The sequence below is a fragment of the Sinocyclocheilus anshuiensis genome, unplaced genomic scaffold, assembly GCF_001515605.1.
Source record: "Sinocyclocheilus anshuiensis isolate Anshui unplaced genomic scaffold, SAMN03320099.WGS_v1.1 scaffold329, whole genome shotgun sequence".
Taxonomy (NCBI): Eukaryota; Metazoa; Chordata; class Actinopteri; order Cypriniformes; family Cyprinidae; genus Sinocyclocheilus; species Sinocyclocheilus anshuiensis.
The window spans coordinates 1,137,350-1,152,258 of record NW_015540881.1 but is presented as its reverse complement, the minus strand read 5'-3'; the positions used below and the strand labels follow the sequence as shown (position 1 = coordinate 1,152,258).

Sequence of the window (14,909 nt, the reverse complement as noted above, 5' to 3'; positions counted from 1 at the left end):
GTCAGCATTCAGCAAATACGCATTTATATAATTTAAACAAATCTTTGAATGAATAATGAACATTTAATTTCACCAACCTTGCAAACTTTCGAATCCAGCTGTGAGATCATGTGAAGTGTGCATTTGTATCCTGCATGATCGCGTGTTCTCTGCATGACGGTCGGTCCGTGCAAATTGAATGCTTTAAACATTAAATTCGCGATTTCAAATTATGCTGCGCTTTATGCATTTGCCCACTGTCGTATTCATGTAATTGTCACTGTGTGCTGTATGTAAACTTAGTGTTACCTTGGCTTTATTTGAAAAAATATGATTCCCAATGCACACAAACTTCCCAGAATACTGCGTGCCCTGTTGGTTACAGTGTTTACTTCCTTTTTAATTATATTTTTGTTAAATATTTATTTGTGAAAAATACTTTGTCATCTAAAGTATGTTTATTTTACACATTTATTTTTTAATCCATTTTCAAATGATTTCAAATTTCTTGAATATTAATTAAAATAAATAAAATTATATCGGCCATCGGCCACCCTGCTTTCCAAGATATCGGCATCGGCTGTCAAAAACCACATATCGGTCGACCACTAGTTAGTAGACCAATTATTACCTATAAAGTAGAACTGGGGTGACGATATCAATATAAACTGATCTTAATTTTGATGAACCAATATTGATTCTTAAATCCCAAGAATCAATATTTTAGTCTATGTTGTTTTCAGTTGAAGCACTAACAAATCTTCACTAAACATTATTTGTAGCAACTCACATCCAATAACCACAATAAGCTTAGTTACTTTTGATATGAAAAAGTCTCAGCTTTTAAATTTGGTCAGTTTTATCATTAAAATTCAAACAATAAAAACCGTTTTAGCACAAATTAATGTGGCATGAGCGATAGCTGTAGCCACCTCAGTTCAAGCTGTAGCGCGAAGTGCACGTGAACCAATCATCTCTTCATCTTTACTACTAGTTAGGGGTGTAAGAAAATATCGATACACGGGAGTATCGCGATATTTTGTTTGGCGATACTTTATCGATTCTCAAAAACGGAATATCGATATTTAAAAAAAATATCTTCTCTCTGCCTTCTCTCGTGGTGGGGGCGTTTTGTGCAGTTGGGGCGGTGCTCGCGTTGCGGTCTCGGCGATTTCACGCGGAACATAAATACAAACTGAAAAACCTGTGAAATCCAAGTGGAAAGTTCTGAGAATGTTTAATATCTGTATTTATTTTATTGTTTGAAAATTTTTTTGTTTTCTTTAGAAATCCTGCAAGCACTTTATTTTTCATTGATATTAAGCAGATGTAATTCTTTTGTTCAGATCAAAATGTTATGACATTGTATGTTACAATTGTAAACTTAAAATGTGAACCTTTAAAGCAGGGTCTAAAAAAATATGGTATTTTTATAAAATACATATTATACATTTAACTAAAGGATCCTACAAGCATTTTAATTTTTCCCCCTTGACTCGTATTGCACAAAAAGTGGTTCAATAACGTTGAATGTTACAGGGACTGATTATTGAAAATGCAGATCCCACTGTGTTCTGGTTAAATAATTTGTATTTATTTTATTTATTTATTTATTGCTAAGGTTTGCATATGGTGGTGTGTTCTTTATGACAGCTTTCCAAAAATATATCCTATTCCTAAAATAAGAAATATCCCAATACATCGCCTTGCTTAGAGTATCGCAATGTATCACAACATATCGTATCGCAACCCCTGTATCGTGATACGTATCATATCGCCAGATTATTGCCAATACACAGCCCTAATACTGGTTATAGCACAAAATCATGAATGAACACCAGAAATTATGTTGAAAGAAACAATATATAACTTACTGAAATGTATCATGTCTCATGTAACTGCATGGTCAATTGTGTTTCGATATGCGGAAAGACATCAATTAAGCAGCTTGCAAACAAAATGCCATTTATCGGTACATTTATTTCAGGAAATCCAATTCATGTCCATAGCTTTTTAGTCACCCAGAAAAAAAATTACTTTATAAGAGCAGTCTATTAAATATATGCTCACATACAGTATATTACACATACATATATTCATGGTATTTTTACTCAACCGGTTTGTTGTGTTTTATTTAATGTATGTTTGAATAATTTTATAACAATTATATCCTAAAATTGAAAAAATGCCTTGTGCAACTTAAAATTTGTATACATCTCAGTTTTTGAGGGTTTATTATATCTAAACAGCATTAGACTTTAATAGTTTGGTCTCTGCTGTTAATTTTAACATTTAACATTGACATACCAATCAACAGGGATCCCTATAGTGTTCAGAGCTTTAGTTGAGAGAATTTTCTGTCTTCAAGAAAAATTTAGGCTACATGTAATGTACCTGATATATCCAAATGAACTGATACTGAATCGGAATCTAACGGAGTCAAGAGCTTTTGATTCGGAATTGAAATGAATCCTGAAATCTGAAACCAATACCTAGCCTTAAACATTAAAACATGCAGCTAGGCATTCTATCTTCATACCATCTACATACCAAATGTCAACTGCTGCCTGTCAAAGACCTTTCACACAGATTACAGGTGTTTGAGAATTAGCTAGAATTCGAGTATAAGAGAATTAGCTATTCTAAGGTGAATAAACTATAGTTATGAATCATTCTGCTGATTCTGTTACATACCGACTCCATCTGAAGCCTTCTCTATCCCTATCGTGTTGCTAATATTTATTTTAAATACATATAAACAGTAGTACATAAGTGATTCTTATGCTAATTTAAATGTTAATTTAAAATCCAACATGCATAAAATAATGTAACCATTATTCCAACATTCAGAACAGTTTCTGGTACAGAAGAGTTTCCCTCACAATCTATTTATAACAACATAAAACTATAAATAATAAAGTGCAATAAATAAATATTTTTTCTAAGCATAAATATGTAAGCAGTTGAGCTTAAGTGAAGATTTATTGAACAACCAAATATTGAGTTTTAAAAGCTCAAGAATATACGCAATATTTGAATATTTTATAAATAAGTTGATTATTCATTACATTATTAAAAATAAGCAATTACACAGATCTCACAATATGAAAGATAGGGCTGGACGATATGGCCAAAATTTATATCATGATATATTTCTTAATTTCGGTCGATACGATATAATTCCGATATCGAGATGAACACTATTAAAAAAAGCCTCATAAAAACTGCCAAGAACACCCACAACAGATGTCTGTACCTACAAACTTATGAAAACTGTATTTGCCAAGTCTATGAAACCTCTTCCTATAAAACTGCACAAATAAATTAATGTTCACCTTTTATTTGTATTTAGCCTTCATACAAACAAGAAATGTGAAATCACTGTCAAATAAACATCTCAGGCTCACCTTATTAATTCTTATTATATTTAACTTCAAACTATAGGCTAACATACCAGTCCAAAATTTTTGAACAGTAAGATTTTTAATGTTTTTTAAAGAATTCTCTTCTGCTCACCAAGCCTGCATTTATTTGATCCAAAATACAGCAAAAACAGCAACATTTTAAAATATTTTTACCATTTAAAATAACTGTTTTCTATTTGGAAATATTTTAAAATGTAATTTATTCCTGTGATTTCAACGCACAATTTTTAGTATCATTACTCCAGTCACATGATCCTTCAAAAATCATTCTAATATTCTGATTTGCTGCTCAAAAAAACATGTATTATGATGTTGAAAACAGCATAGAATTTTTTTCAGGTTTCTTTGATGAATAGAATGTTTAGGAGAACAGCATTTATCTGAAATCTTTTGTAACATTATAAATGTCTTTATCATCACTTTTGATCAATTTAAAGCATCCATGCTAAATAAAAGTATTCATTTCTATAAGTAATGTTGCTGAAAATCCAGCTTTGATCACAGCAATAAATGACATTTTAAAATATAGGCCTATTGAAATATAAAGCAGTTATTTAAAATAGTAAAAATATTTCAAACTTTTACCGTTTTTGCTGTACTTTGGATCAAATAAATGCAGGCTTGGTGAGCAGAAAAGACTTCTTAAAAAAAAATAAAAAAATCTTACTGTTAAAAAATCTTTGACTGGTAGTGTAGGCTGATTATTCTTATAGATTGAAACAAATGTGCTTCAGCCAGGATAGAGAGTATGAAAAGTGCTCTGAGTTGCTGCAGAAAACAAAAAATTGAGCAACAACAAACATGTTGCTGTCTGCCAGCAGGAGGTGCTTTGAGAGCGGTAGAACTAGCGGTTTCCCCGGTAATGGCTGTAATCAAAGCAGCTCAGCTCATGAACGCTACTTTATCAGATAAAATAAAAATGCCATCGAAACTTTTCTGAAGACAGTCGGTTCCCTTCAGAGATACATTCATGTAAAACACCCGCGTCGCGTTTTGATTTTGAAACATGCAGAGCTCATGTTTATTCAACGAAGTCAAACACCACAATAAAAATCAATATATGGGAAACACTGGTAATGTATATCGAAATATCGGAAATGTGTTTAAAAATCATATCACCGTTATTGAAGAAAATTATATTGCGATACATATTGATATTGAATTATTGTCCAGCCCTAATGAAAGATTAATAAAACTCTTAAAAGCATTTCTTATTAACTTAATATTAAAAAGGAAGAACGGTAGACTTAAAACATTTAATTAGATTTATTAAGCCCTATTCGGACGGGACAAGTTTCCTAAACTAAGTTTGAGTTTCTATTCTTATCACCTGACGTCTGCGATTTTCATGTACCAATTCGGACAGGACTAACATCTCCGTGTTTATTACAGAGGTGGGAGGGTCCGTTTTGTACATCTGGGCGTCACAGAGATCACGTGCTCTGTATGCGTGCATTGCGTAGTCATTCGGATTGATTACCATTTAGTATAATCACACAAATACCATGGTGAAGCTAAATGGCTAGTATAGCATAACCATGTTAATGTGTGGTTAATTTAGTTTAACTTTTATTTTTTTATTTATTTGTAGTAAACCCATGTTTAATTTTCATAAAGATACATATGTAATTAAAACATTATGTAATTGAGTCATTGACTGTATAAAAACATGGACGTAGTGTCCGTGACGTCCATGCGTGCATTGCGTATAGTCATTCGGATTGATTACCATTAGTATAATCACACAAATACCATGGTGAAGCTAAATGGCTAGTATAGCATAACCATGTTAATGTGTGGTTAATTTAGTTTAACTTTTATTTTTTTATTTATTTGTAGTAAACCCATGTTTAATTTTCATAAAGATACATATGTAATTAAAACATTATGTAATTGAGTCATTGACTGTATAAAAACATGGACGTAGTGTCCGTGACGTCACCCGTAGTTTTCTGAAGAGCGTTTTTGAAGCTCAAAGTGGGCGGAGCGGGCCGTCACCATCTTGATAGTGCGTCACCGCATGTCACTCCCAGATAATCGAAAATGGGCAAAAAGGCAGGAGTTGGTTGCTGAAGCCACGTCCACCTAGCTCGACGGCACTGTCAGCAGCGGCAATCCACCTGTCACTCAAGTGGCCACGCCCTTAATTATGCAGAATTTTAAGGCTTAATATAATTTAAACGGATGAGTTATAAAAACATTCACCCCCCTCACAGTTGTCATGAAGGGCAAAATTAGCTATATAGACCAAAATCATTTTTTGAACCAGGCTGTAAACATGTTTTTTTCTGCTGTAAAGTTGGGCATTTTAACATGGGGAGTCTATGGGATTGACTCCCTTTTGCAGCCAGCATCTAGCGGCCAGTTGACGAATTACAGTTTAAGTCACTTCCATGTTGGCTTCACGAGAGAGAGCGGGAGGTTGCCGCTTGAATTGAGTGCAGAAATGAACGCGAGTATGAACTTACCTGACGCTGATATTACAATAGCCAGTCTTAACAGTTTATGTGATCTGGCTCTTGATTTTATTATTGCTATTTTTTTTTTAATTTCTTTACCGGGAGGCAAATATATCAAACATGCATGCAGTAAGAGCCTCTACGGTAACTGACGTTGGCCAAAACACACAAGGAAACGCGTTGTGAAAAAAAATATCGCCGGCAATCACAGACATTCGCATTCGGACGAGATTAGTTTTCTCAGAGGATCACGGAGTTTTAGGGCTGGGTAAAAAATATCGATATCTCGATATTAATCAATTCTCTTTTTTACGGAACGATATCGATTCTTAAATCCCAAGAATCAATTAGTCTAGCCTGTTTTCAGCTAATGGATGGAACATTGAAGGGTACTTCCCATCCAATATATCGCAATAAGCATTGTGCTTTGGTACTTTTATATGAAACAAAGTCTCAGATTTCAAATTATGTCCATTGTATTGCAGTACTCAAACAATAAATGTCGTTTTGGCACTAGACTAAACATCCGAAGGCAAGTTAAAAGAAAGAGTACAACTTTACAATCCGTATCCTGTCTCATGTAACAGCTCAATCAGTGTTTCCTCTGTGCAAAGACGTCAATATAACGTCTTGTAAACAATGTCACATAATGTCACATTTGCTTCAGAAAAACATATTCGGTGACCATAAACTCATTAGTCAGATAGAAAAATAAACTGTAGAGCGGGGCATTTTGCTAAATATATGCACTATATAACATATTCATTATAATTTTTACTGTTCTTACATGTTTAATTTATGTTTGAATAAATCCATCAAGTTTTTATGACAGCCACCATTATGTTCATATTTTTTAAAAAACAAATTGAAGTAGAAATGTTATTATGTAATTGTAACTTTATTATTTTAAAACTTCATTAAGCGTAATTTTAACAAATCAGTCAATTTTAACCTTCAATATTATAGTAATGTAGTACCAACTGACTCTCATGTATATTTTACCTTCACTATTATAGTAATGTAGTACCAAATGACTCTCATGTATATTTTACAGCATTAGTTGAGAGATTTTTTTTTTTCCTTGAGAAAATTTGGCATGTACTATACCTGATATATATCCAAAATAATCGATATTGAATCGAATCAAATTGGCAATCGAATCGAATCACAAGCTTGTGAATGAGAATCGAATCGAATCGTGAAATTTGTGTCAAAACCCAGCCCTACTGAGTTTGCTGAAAAACAGTAGGTAATTTGCTCTGGAATTATTACAGAGGGTGTGTGAGGAAAAACAGACGTGGCAGATTCAGACGGGATTAAATACGTCTGTGAAACACAAATTTCTCAACCCCCTGTAAAACTAGTCCCGTCCGAATAGGGCTTTAATCTAACATGACATGTCCAGATTCTTAATAATGGAGCATAATTTCTACATTCATATTTTCAATGCTACATTCACAATGCAAATCCATTTAAGCAGCAGGCAAATGTCTCAGGCATGTAGGTCAAATCCCTACATCTACATAAGAAAAGCAGAGAGAAATATGTAAGTTAGTCGAATTAAGCTAGTAGCAACTTACTTTTAGAAAGAAGGCACTAAAGCAACACTGATGAGCAATTATTTTACCTGCTCATGTTTCTAGGCCTAGCCAGAATCTGTGCCTGCAAAACTCCAGATTTCCACAGAATGGGAATACCCATCATTCACAATTCTACACATTTCTTGCCTCTTGTATTTTAAAATACTCAACACAGAATTCCATAGATTTTTCTTGATCTGAATATAACTTGAAAGCAGAATCTAAATTGTCCGTATCTGGTCCTGTAATTCAACATTTCAAAGTACACCAAAACTTCTCTTGCATTCTCTTTTTAGTCAGCGAGCATCACAGATTGAATATGACAACTTCTTTTTAGTGTGCACTGCAGTGCTGGAGACTTTTAACTGTCCAAAAAAGGGACACAAAGGAGACATTGAAGCAAAAATCACCTGATGGAATGGGAATGTGCAGATGAAGCTGAAAGCCCTACCTGATACATATAACTCTCCAGATTGGCCTGGTGAACTGCCAGGCCTCCAAACATACGATAATTTACTGCTTCCTGAGGGCATAAAAGGAGGAGGAGAAAGAGCTCGGGGAAAGTGCCAGAGAAACACAGGAGCAAAGACATTTTAGGAAAGGAGACACTAGATAACTAAGAGGGTACAAGGTAGCATCCACGTAGATGATCATGCTACACTTGTAAAACTAAAGGTTCCAGAAGAGGTTTACGCAGCAATGCTATAGAAAATCCATTTTAGTTTCCCCAAAGAACATATAAGTGAACAGTTCTTAAAAGATCCATTTTTTTTAGTTTAAAGAACATGAATAACCTAAAATCTACATTTTTTTATTATAAAGAACGAAAATATTCTTCATGGAACCATTAATGGCAATAAAAAAAAAACGTAATTATGTGTAAATGGCAAAAAATTATCTTAAATTAGAAAAATCTCTGATGATTCAATGCAGAATTGCATTGCAGTAGACTGCTATCAAAAGCAAAATCCTTCTTTTCCATCCCCCCCCCCCAAAAAAAGTAAGAAAATTCACAGATGTTTATTACGAGAGATCTGAGGCCTGATTCAACAAGCTAGTAGTCAGTCCCCAAAACAAAACAGGTTATGACAGCTCTTTAGCACAGATTAAGCAGGTTAGTCATTGGTCAACACAGTAAAAGCAGCCAGTCTTACCCTGCGAGGAGGCTGTTGGCTCAGGTCTGGGAACAGCAGGAAGCGGTCTCTGAGAACGAGGCTGGCAGGACGGCACTGACATTTTCACAGGTCCCACATACTGCACGTACGTTCCTGGAAAGTCTCCCCTCTGTTTGGTTCGCTCGTTAAAGCCCAAGATCCAGCCGATGCATTCTGGGTGCTCCTCCTCTCCCTCTTTGATGCCCAGTGACAGCAGAGACGCTTTGTCGACCGTCAGGACATCACCAGGCTCAAGGTCAATGTCATCCTCCCAGTCCTTAGAGTAGGAGTACAGAGATCTGTACTGGAAGCCATCGGCAGCCATTTTCAGAGTATGAACTGACAGTCGGACTGGGGATGAAACGTTGCGAGGGTGCAAATGATGTTGTACCGTGGGACGTTTGGTTAAAAGCTAAGCACTTCTGACCGGAGCTCATAAACGGGCATGCGCGGTAGCAACAGCTTAGACCTGACCGGTGTTGGCCGAGCAGGCCACTTTTCTCAACTTGAACCCGCGGTTCAACCAAATGATGGAACAGAGGAAATGCAGCATGCTCATTCAGGCTTCGGAAAAGAAATAAAGAATGAAGTCCTTCACAGATTTATTTTGCCAAATCAGCTGGTGTCATCTTATAGCAGGTTGCTCAACATTCCCTCTCAAGATGTGATCCTCCCAGTGTAACGTGATAACTGTATGGAAAAAAGACAAGTACATTAAGAGTAAAACACTAACACAAAGTTTTTCTAAAAGAATAACAATCAAATAATCACAACAACTTAACAGTCGAGCTTCAGCAAGGCTTTGCATAGTCCAGTTACAGCCTTCATCTCGGTCGAAGTATACATGACAGAATGTGTAGTAAAATATTCAAAGCATTAAATAAACGTTGTGCGTCACCTCTGTCTTTCAGAGAAAATGCACAATGCCGAGGCCAATTGTAGTCTGATTAAACATGCTGGACAAAGACTTAGGTCTGTTAATCCGACTTCACAAAAACAGGAAGAATTTTAGTCGGACTGAAGTGTTTACATTTTAAAAATACACATTTTTTAACAATCTGACTGAAATCAAACTTGTATTAATGCACTAAACATGATGCACCTCATACATGCGTCATATGATTCGTAATTCGTAAGACCAGGTGAATTTTTTAACTCCATAGTCTTAAAGCAAACAAAACCCAAGGCACAACCTTACCTTACTTACCTTGAAACAATTAAAGCCAGAAATATCAAAGCCGTTAATGTCGCAGTTAGTAACCAAATATTTCAACTTCAGCAAATAATCAAAAAGATAACTGCCTAAAAAAAAAAAAGATGTTCACAATTGTTTTTGGGAATAGCATTCCTGAATGAGCACAGGTCACTTAAGTTTCAAAATAATCCAATATGACGTCCATATTATTCCAATTATTACAGTACGCAGTTGATATTAAGCACATTTGCAATATGCATCACTTATATGACGGAATGGCTAAACGTATAATTTTTTTCCTGCGCATGCGCACCTTCGAACCAGGGGCTTATGCTCATATACCAATAAAGTGGCATTTTAAAGGATTGCCGACGCCGTGGAAAGATTGCATTCTAATAAACAACGTCAAAGTGTTCGCAGGCATCACAGGGCAACACTCACCCCACTTTGACCAGGCGCACTAGGGTCTCAGTCCAACATCCTCTGTGTGGAGAAGAGAGGTGCAAGCGCAGACACGTGGCACTGACATACCCAACCACAGCCCGCAATCCTCACACCACCGAAACACCCCCTCCGAAACACGTCATCCCCCTTTCCGCCTTTTCATCATTATAACTAAAGTATTTCATGTACTGAACTGTATGACGGAGTTCATTCAGGAAAAAAGAAAACGTCCATTCTGAGTCTGAGTGCTAAAACAAAGTTCTGCTGAGAGAAATCCTCATCTTTACAGTCAAGCACACTGCTTAAACTGCAGGACGGCGGCTGACGGATTCGTACGCATCCTTTCCTCCCCTTTATTCAGTCTGAGCAGAGCAGTTTGCAAAACACTGTGACCAAGGCAGAGCACAAAATAATTAATGAATCGAGGCAGGAAACTCACTGTTGCTACAGAAGGGAAAAGGTAATCCTGTATTCCTATTGGGCAGCATATGGCCATGTGCTCAAGAATCACCAGAGAAGCTGGGGCAAATCAAGCAAACGTTCTAATATTAGAAAATGTATCTAGGCAGTGATCAAACCCTAAACCTTTAAACTATACTGCTTCTCTGCAGTGGATAACTTTTTTTGCTCATTATAGGAATATGTTTATGCCTGTATGACATGTTTTAAGTATTCTGAATAAGAAACAAGCAAAGCAAAATCAAAATGTTTGTTGGGTGAGGCTTGTCTAATCAGGACTATGGCACATTATCATCATAATGATCATTCAAACACAGGGAAAAGGACTGGATTCTGCTTGGGCTTCTGCTGAGAAAACATGATCAGGATTCTCTGTCATATTGTGCATGTCTTCAGCCTCAGGCTACCAAGGTAGGAGTTTTAATCCATCCACGAGACCTGTCTTAGTTTTAAGAAATTAGGACAGTCACAGTATTAGTGGAGAAGGAAAACGATGAGCCTGTCTGAGTACGGAAAGCTTATGCAATATTTTTTTCCTCTCTCATTTCATTGGCCGAAGTACCTTGACTAATGCCCATGAGTCTGGTGACAGCCAGTATTCTCCAAACAATATATCCTTTTAAAGCCTGGAGTGTGCAGGACTGAAGGAACGGCATACAGAACATACCCTCTGGATATATGGCATGCAATGGTTCAGATAAGGACAGTTGCTAATTAAAGTTAAAGTGGGTCTTTTTATTTTAAAATACTTTCTCAAGTTAATGTGCGGCCAACTATAAGTAAGCCATTACAGTTCATTCCCATGAAAAATGTAAACACTGTAGTGCTTTCAAAACATTGCTCTGTTTGTTTGAGCATCCTGACGAGCCCAACACAGCAACACTGGCTCAACCAATGGTGTAACTCTGGGGGCGGGACTACTCGCTTGGCAGATGAGAAAAATTATTGCTATCTTACATTTCTTAACTATTGTCACCTTGACAAGATGTTTGCACCTATAATTTTGATTTGCCCTGAACAGTTCCTATAATTTTTTTACAATGTTACTTTACAAATTATTTAGAAGAGTAATCGGAAATCAAGATGAAACAAAAGCAGCAACAGATCGTTCATATTGTGAGATACATCCAAGTGTAACAAATTATTGAAAAAGAAGAGGACTTGGTTCTATCAATCGGCTATTGGTTGGATTTTGAAAAAAACATTTGATAGAATTATGGATAAATAATTCACAAGGCCCGGTCACAAACTTTAGGCAAAATTAAGTGTAACCCCTCTCTCCTGGGTCCTCACCGCCACACCTCGTTCTTGCTCCGAGTGGGTCTCCGGCATGGGAGGCGGACGCACTAACAAAGAGGCTAAAGACTGCCGCCACTAGCATAAGTCGCTAGTGCGTCTCCTGAGATCAGGGGAGTGAGGTTTACCTGCACAGCACCTACCGCTGGCCTCCGTTACATAAGCAGGTAAAGAAGGTCCATTGTCCGTTATCAATAAAGTGGCAATGCTTTACTTCCAACCTAATCAACTTTATATCGGTAATTTGCATGTTCAAAGTTTTCCAAACTTGAATCCAATGTGAAATATTTCCCCTCGAAATTTCAGATTGTGCATATTCCTATTCAGATGACTGCATTTTGCCATACAAAGGTAGATAACATTTACATTGTCATTTATCATATGATATGATATATGATATGATATTAGACAAGGCTGCAGCATTATATCTATAACTTGTAATCTCAAAATAGCTAGGGTGAATTTTCATTTTCGTTTCATGCTGATTTTGAACAGAAATGTATCATTTAGTACATTACTTCTTCGCTTAGCTAAAGCAATCTTAACGAGACGCAACGCACAGACTAATAAGGCCGTTTACACTTGGTATTAAGATGCGTTTTGGTCGATCGGATCACAAGTGGACAACGCTAAATACAGGTGTAAACGGGGGGTGAAATGTTTTGAGCTTGTCCACTTTCGACCACTTCCAGAGGTAGTCGAAAAAGCATTCGACCGGATTAAAGACAGTGGAACGGAGCGACAGAGATTTACCCTCCGGCTCCGGTTCCACTCCGGGTTTTACATTCCCCTCTCCTGGAACAATCCTGAGAGAAACTCGCTCTGAAACAAACTGGCTATATCTCAAACAAACAGTGAAAAATCCTTGTGCTGTTATACTAAAATAATCAACACTACCACCATAACTAAACTAATCTAGAGCTAACTGCGTTATAAGGCGTCGAATATAAGCGGTGACTGACAAATGGACACTTCAAATTCAGAAGGGTCTAAATCGGATTTAAAAAGTTGAGTTTGTGGCATAAATACTAAAGTACGTGCTCGAGTCATGTCACGCGCTGAAGCTCTTGCAGGCTGTTAACTGTGTATCTGCTGCTTTGATCAGGCAAGGCGAACATGCTTCTGCATCATGCAGACCAAACGCATATCGGTCTGCACATTTCTGTCGCCCACTAAATCCGCGATCTTAGCAAACGGCTTCTTCGAAATGTTGCAAAGAAATAAAACGTTGGCTTATCGTTAGAAGCAAACAAGTCCGCGTTTTATATGTCGTAGCAGCACACTTCGCGTCTTTTCCACCATTTCCCCACATTTGGAGGCTGCTAGCTAGCCATCCTGTTTAGTAGAGTAAAGTAACGCAATGTGCAAAACTTGGGAAAACTTACCCGTGGCAAGTCGTTGCAAAAGCGTTGACGGTTTTCTTTCGCATGTGCGATCCTAACTCTCGGCCGGACTCGGGTTTTCAACTCCCATCTACTCCCTCAGCAGAGTACAGGATTGATTTCTTTTTCCTTTTCATTCCGCACGAATCTTTTCAACTTGCCGAACTGCCATTTTCCAGCGCGGAGCTGGACAGGACTGCGTGAGAACTAGAGAAATCGGGACGGAGAATAGCGGAATGAACCGAAAACGTCCGAAAGACTACATCTCGGTTAACACATGAAGCGTTCATCATTCCTGCACTCTCTATTGCGCCATCCCGCTGTGGTTAAGCGAGGTAGTGTAAAAACCCGTTCATAAAAATGTAGACCTACAAGTGATAAAAAAAAATAAATAACCATCTCAAATTACGCTATTCTTTCAATTGCCTATTGGGCTTGTTTTATCATTTATCAGAGTACCGAGACATTTAAGTAATTTAACAATTTCAAACACTATTATTTTATGCAGCAGGCCAATGTCATTAAAATATATGTGATATATGTAACTCTCTATATAAAATATATAAAATGTAAAAGTTTGGGGCCAGTAATTTTATTTTAAATCAATGGCTTTATTCCTCAATGATTAAACTGATTAAAAGTGACAGACTTTTGTATCGTTACAATAAAATTATATTTCAGATAATGCTGTTCTTTTGAACTTTCTATTCATCAAAGAATCCTGAAAAACACAAGTCCACAAAAATATCGCTCAGCACAACTGTTCTAAACATTGATAAGAAATATTTCTTGAGAATTAAATCAGTTTATTAGAATGATTTCTGAAGGATCATGTGACACTGAAGACTGGAGTAATGGCCGCTGAAAATCTAGCTTTGTCATCAGAAGAATAAATTATATTTTAAAATAGTTGTTTTAAATTGCAATAATATTTCACAATATTACTGTTTTTACTATATTTTGATCATAAATAAATACAGCCTTGTTGAGCATAAACTTAATGATTTTTAAAAAATCATACAGACCCCAAACTTTTAATTTGAATGGTAGTGTATTATAATAATTTCTGGAGGTAGTTAATATACCACAAGCCACCAGTGCTTAAGTATGAAAAACATGCGTGGTCAAAGCACTGAAACCACTGAAATATGATTATCAGCAATTATGTACACATTTAATCATGGTTAAATCCAAACTTTACAAATACATTGAGCGTGAGTGGATTTAGTTGAGAGTCTAGGATCTTTTTGAGTCCATGGCTGTGGAAAGAACTGGATCAACTATACAAATTCAACTTAAAACAAAACACTACAGTACCATACAAAAGTAAATGAAGGTAGTATGTGAACTCAAGGAAATAGTGCCACACAAATCTGAAGTACAGAAGAAGAGAAAGACAAGTCAGACTGGGAGTGCAAGTATCTAAACTTCGTCTTCTGTCTCTTTAGTTTTGATTAATGAATGAGGAAGCAATCCAGTTTAAGCAAACCATTACATAGAAAGCTCATGTTACTCGTAACTGAATCATTTCTGTGT

General features: G+C 36.4%; 1 protein-coding gene across 3 annotated transcripts in view; it reads right to left on the bottom strand.

The window, feature by feature from the left end:
- Positions 1-13,712, bottom strand: part of LOC107688475 (phosphatidylinositol 3-kinase regulatory subunit gamma-like) — a 40,874-nt gene extending 27,162 nt beyond the window's left edge. The window contains exons 1-3 of one of the 3 annotated variants that reach the window (XM_016486152.1): positions 13,377-13,712; positions 8,598-9,287; positions 7,895-7,966 (exon numbers count right to left, since the gene is read on the bottom strand). In XM_016486152.1, coding sequence (XP_016341638.1) covers positions 7,895-7,966; positions 8,598-8,922 — 397 coding nt within the window. In that variant the 5' untranslated portion in view covers positions 8,923-9,287; positions 13,377-13,712. Of the gene's footprint in view, positions 1-7,894; positions 7,967-8,597; positions 9,288-10,233; positions 10,594-13,376 lie in introns of those variants that run through there. The other 2 variants (XM_016486153.1, XM_016486154.1) reach the window with 2 other exon arrangements.
- Positions 13,713-14,909: the final 1,197 nt, after the last annotated feature.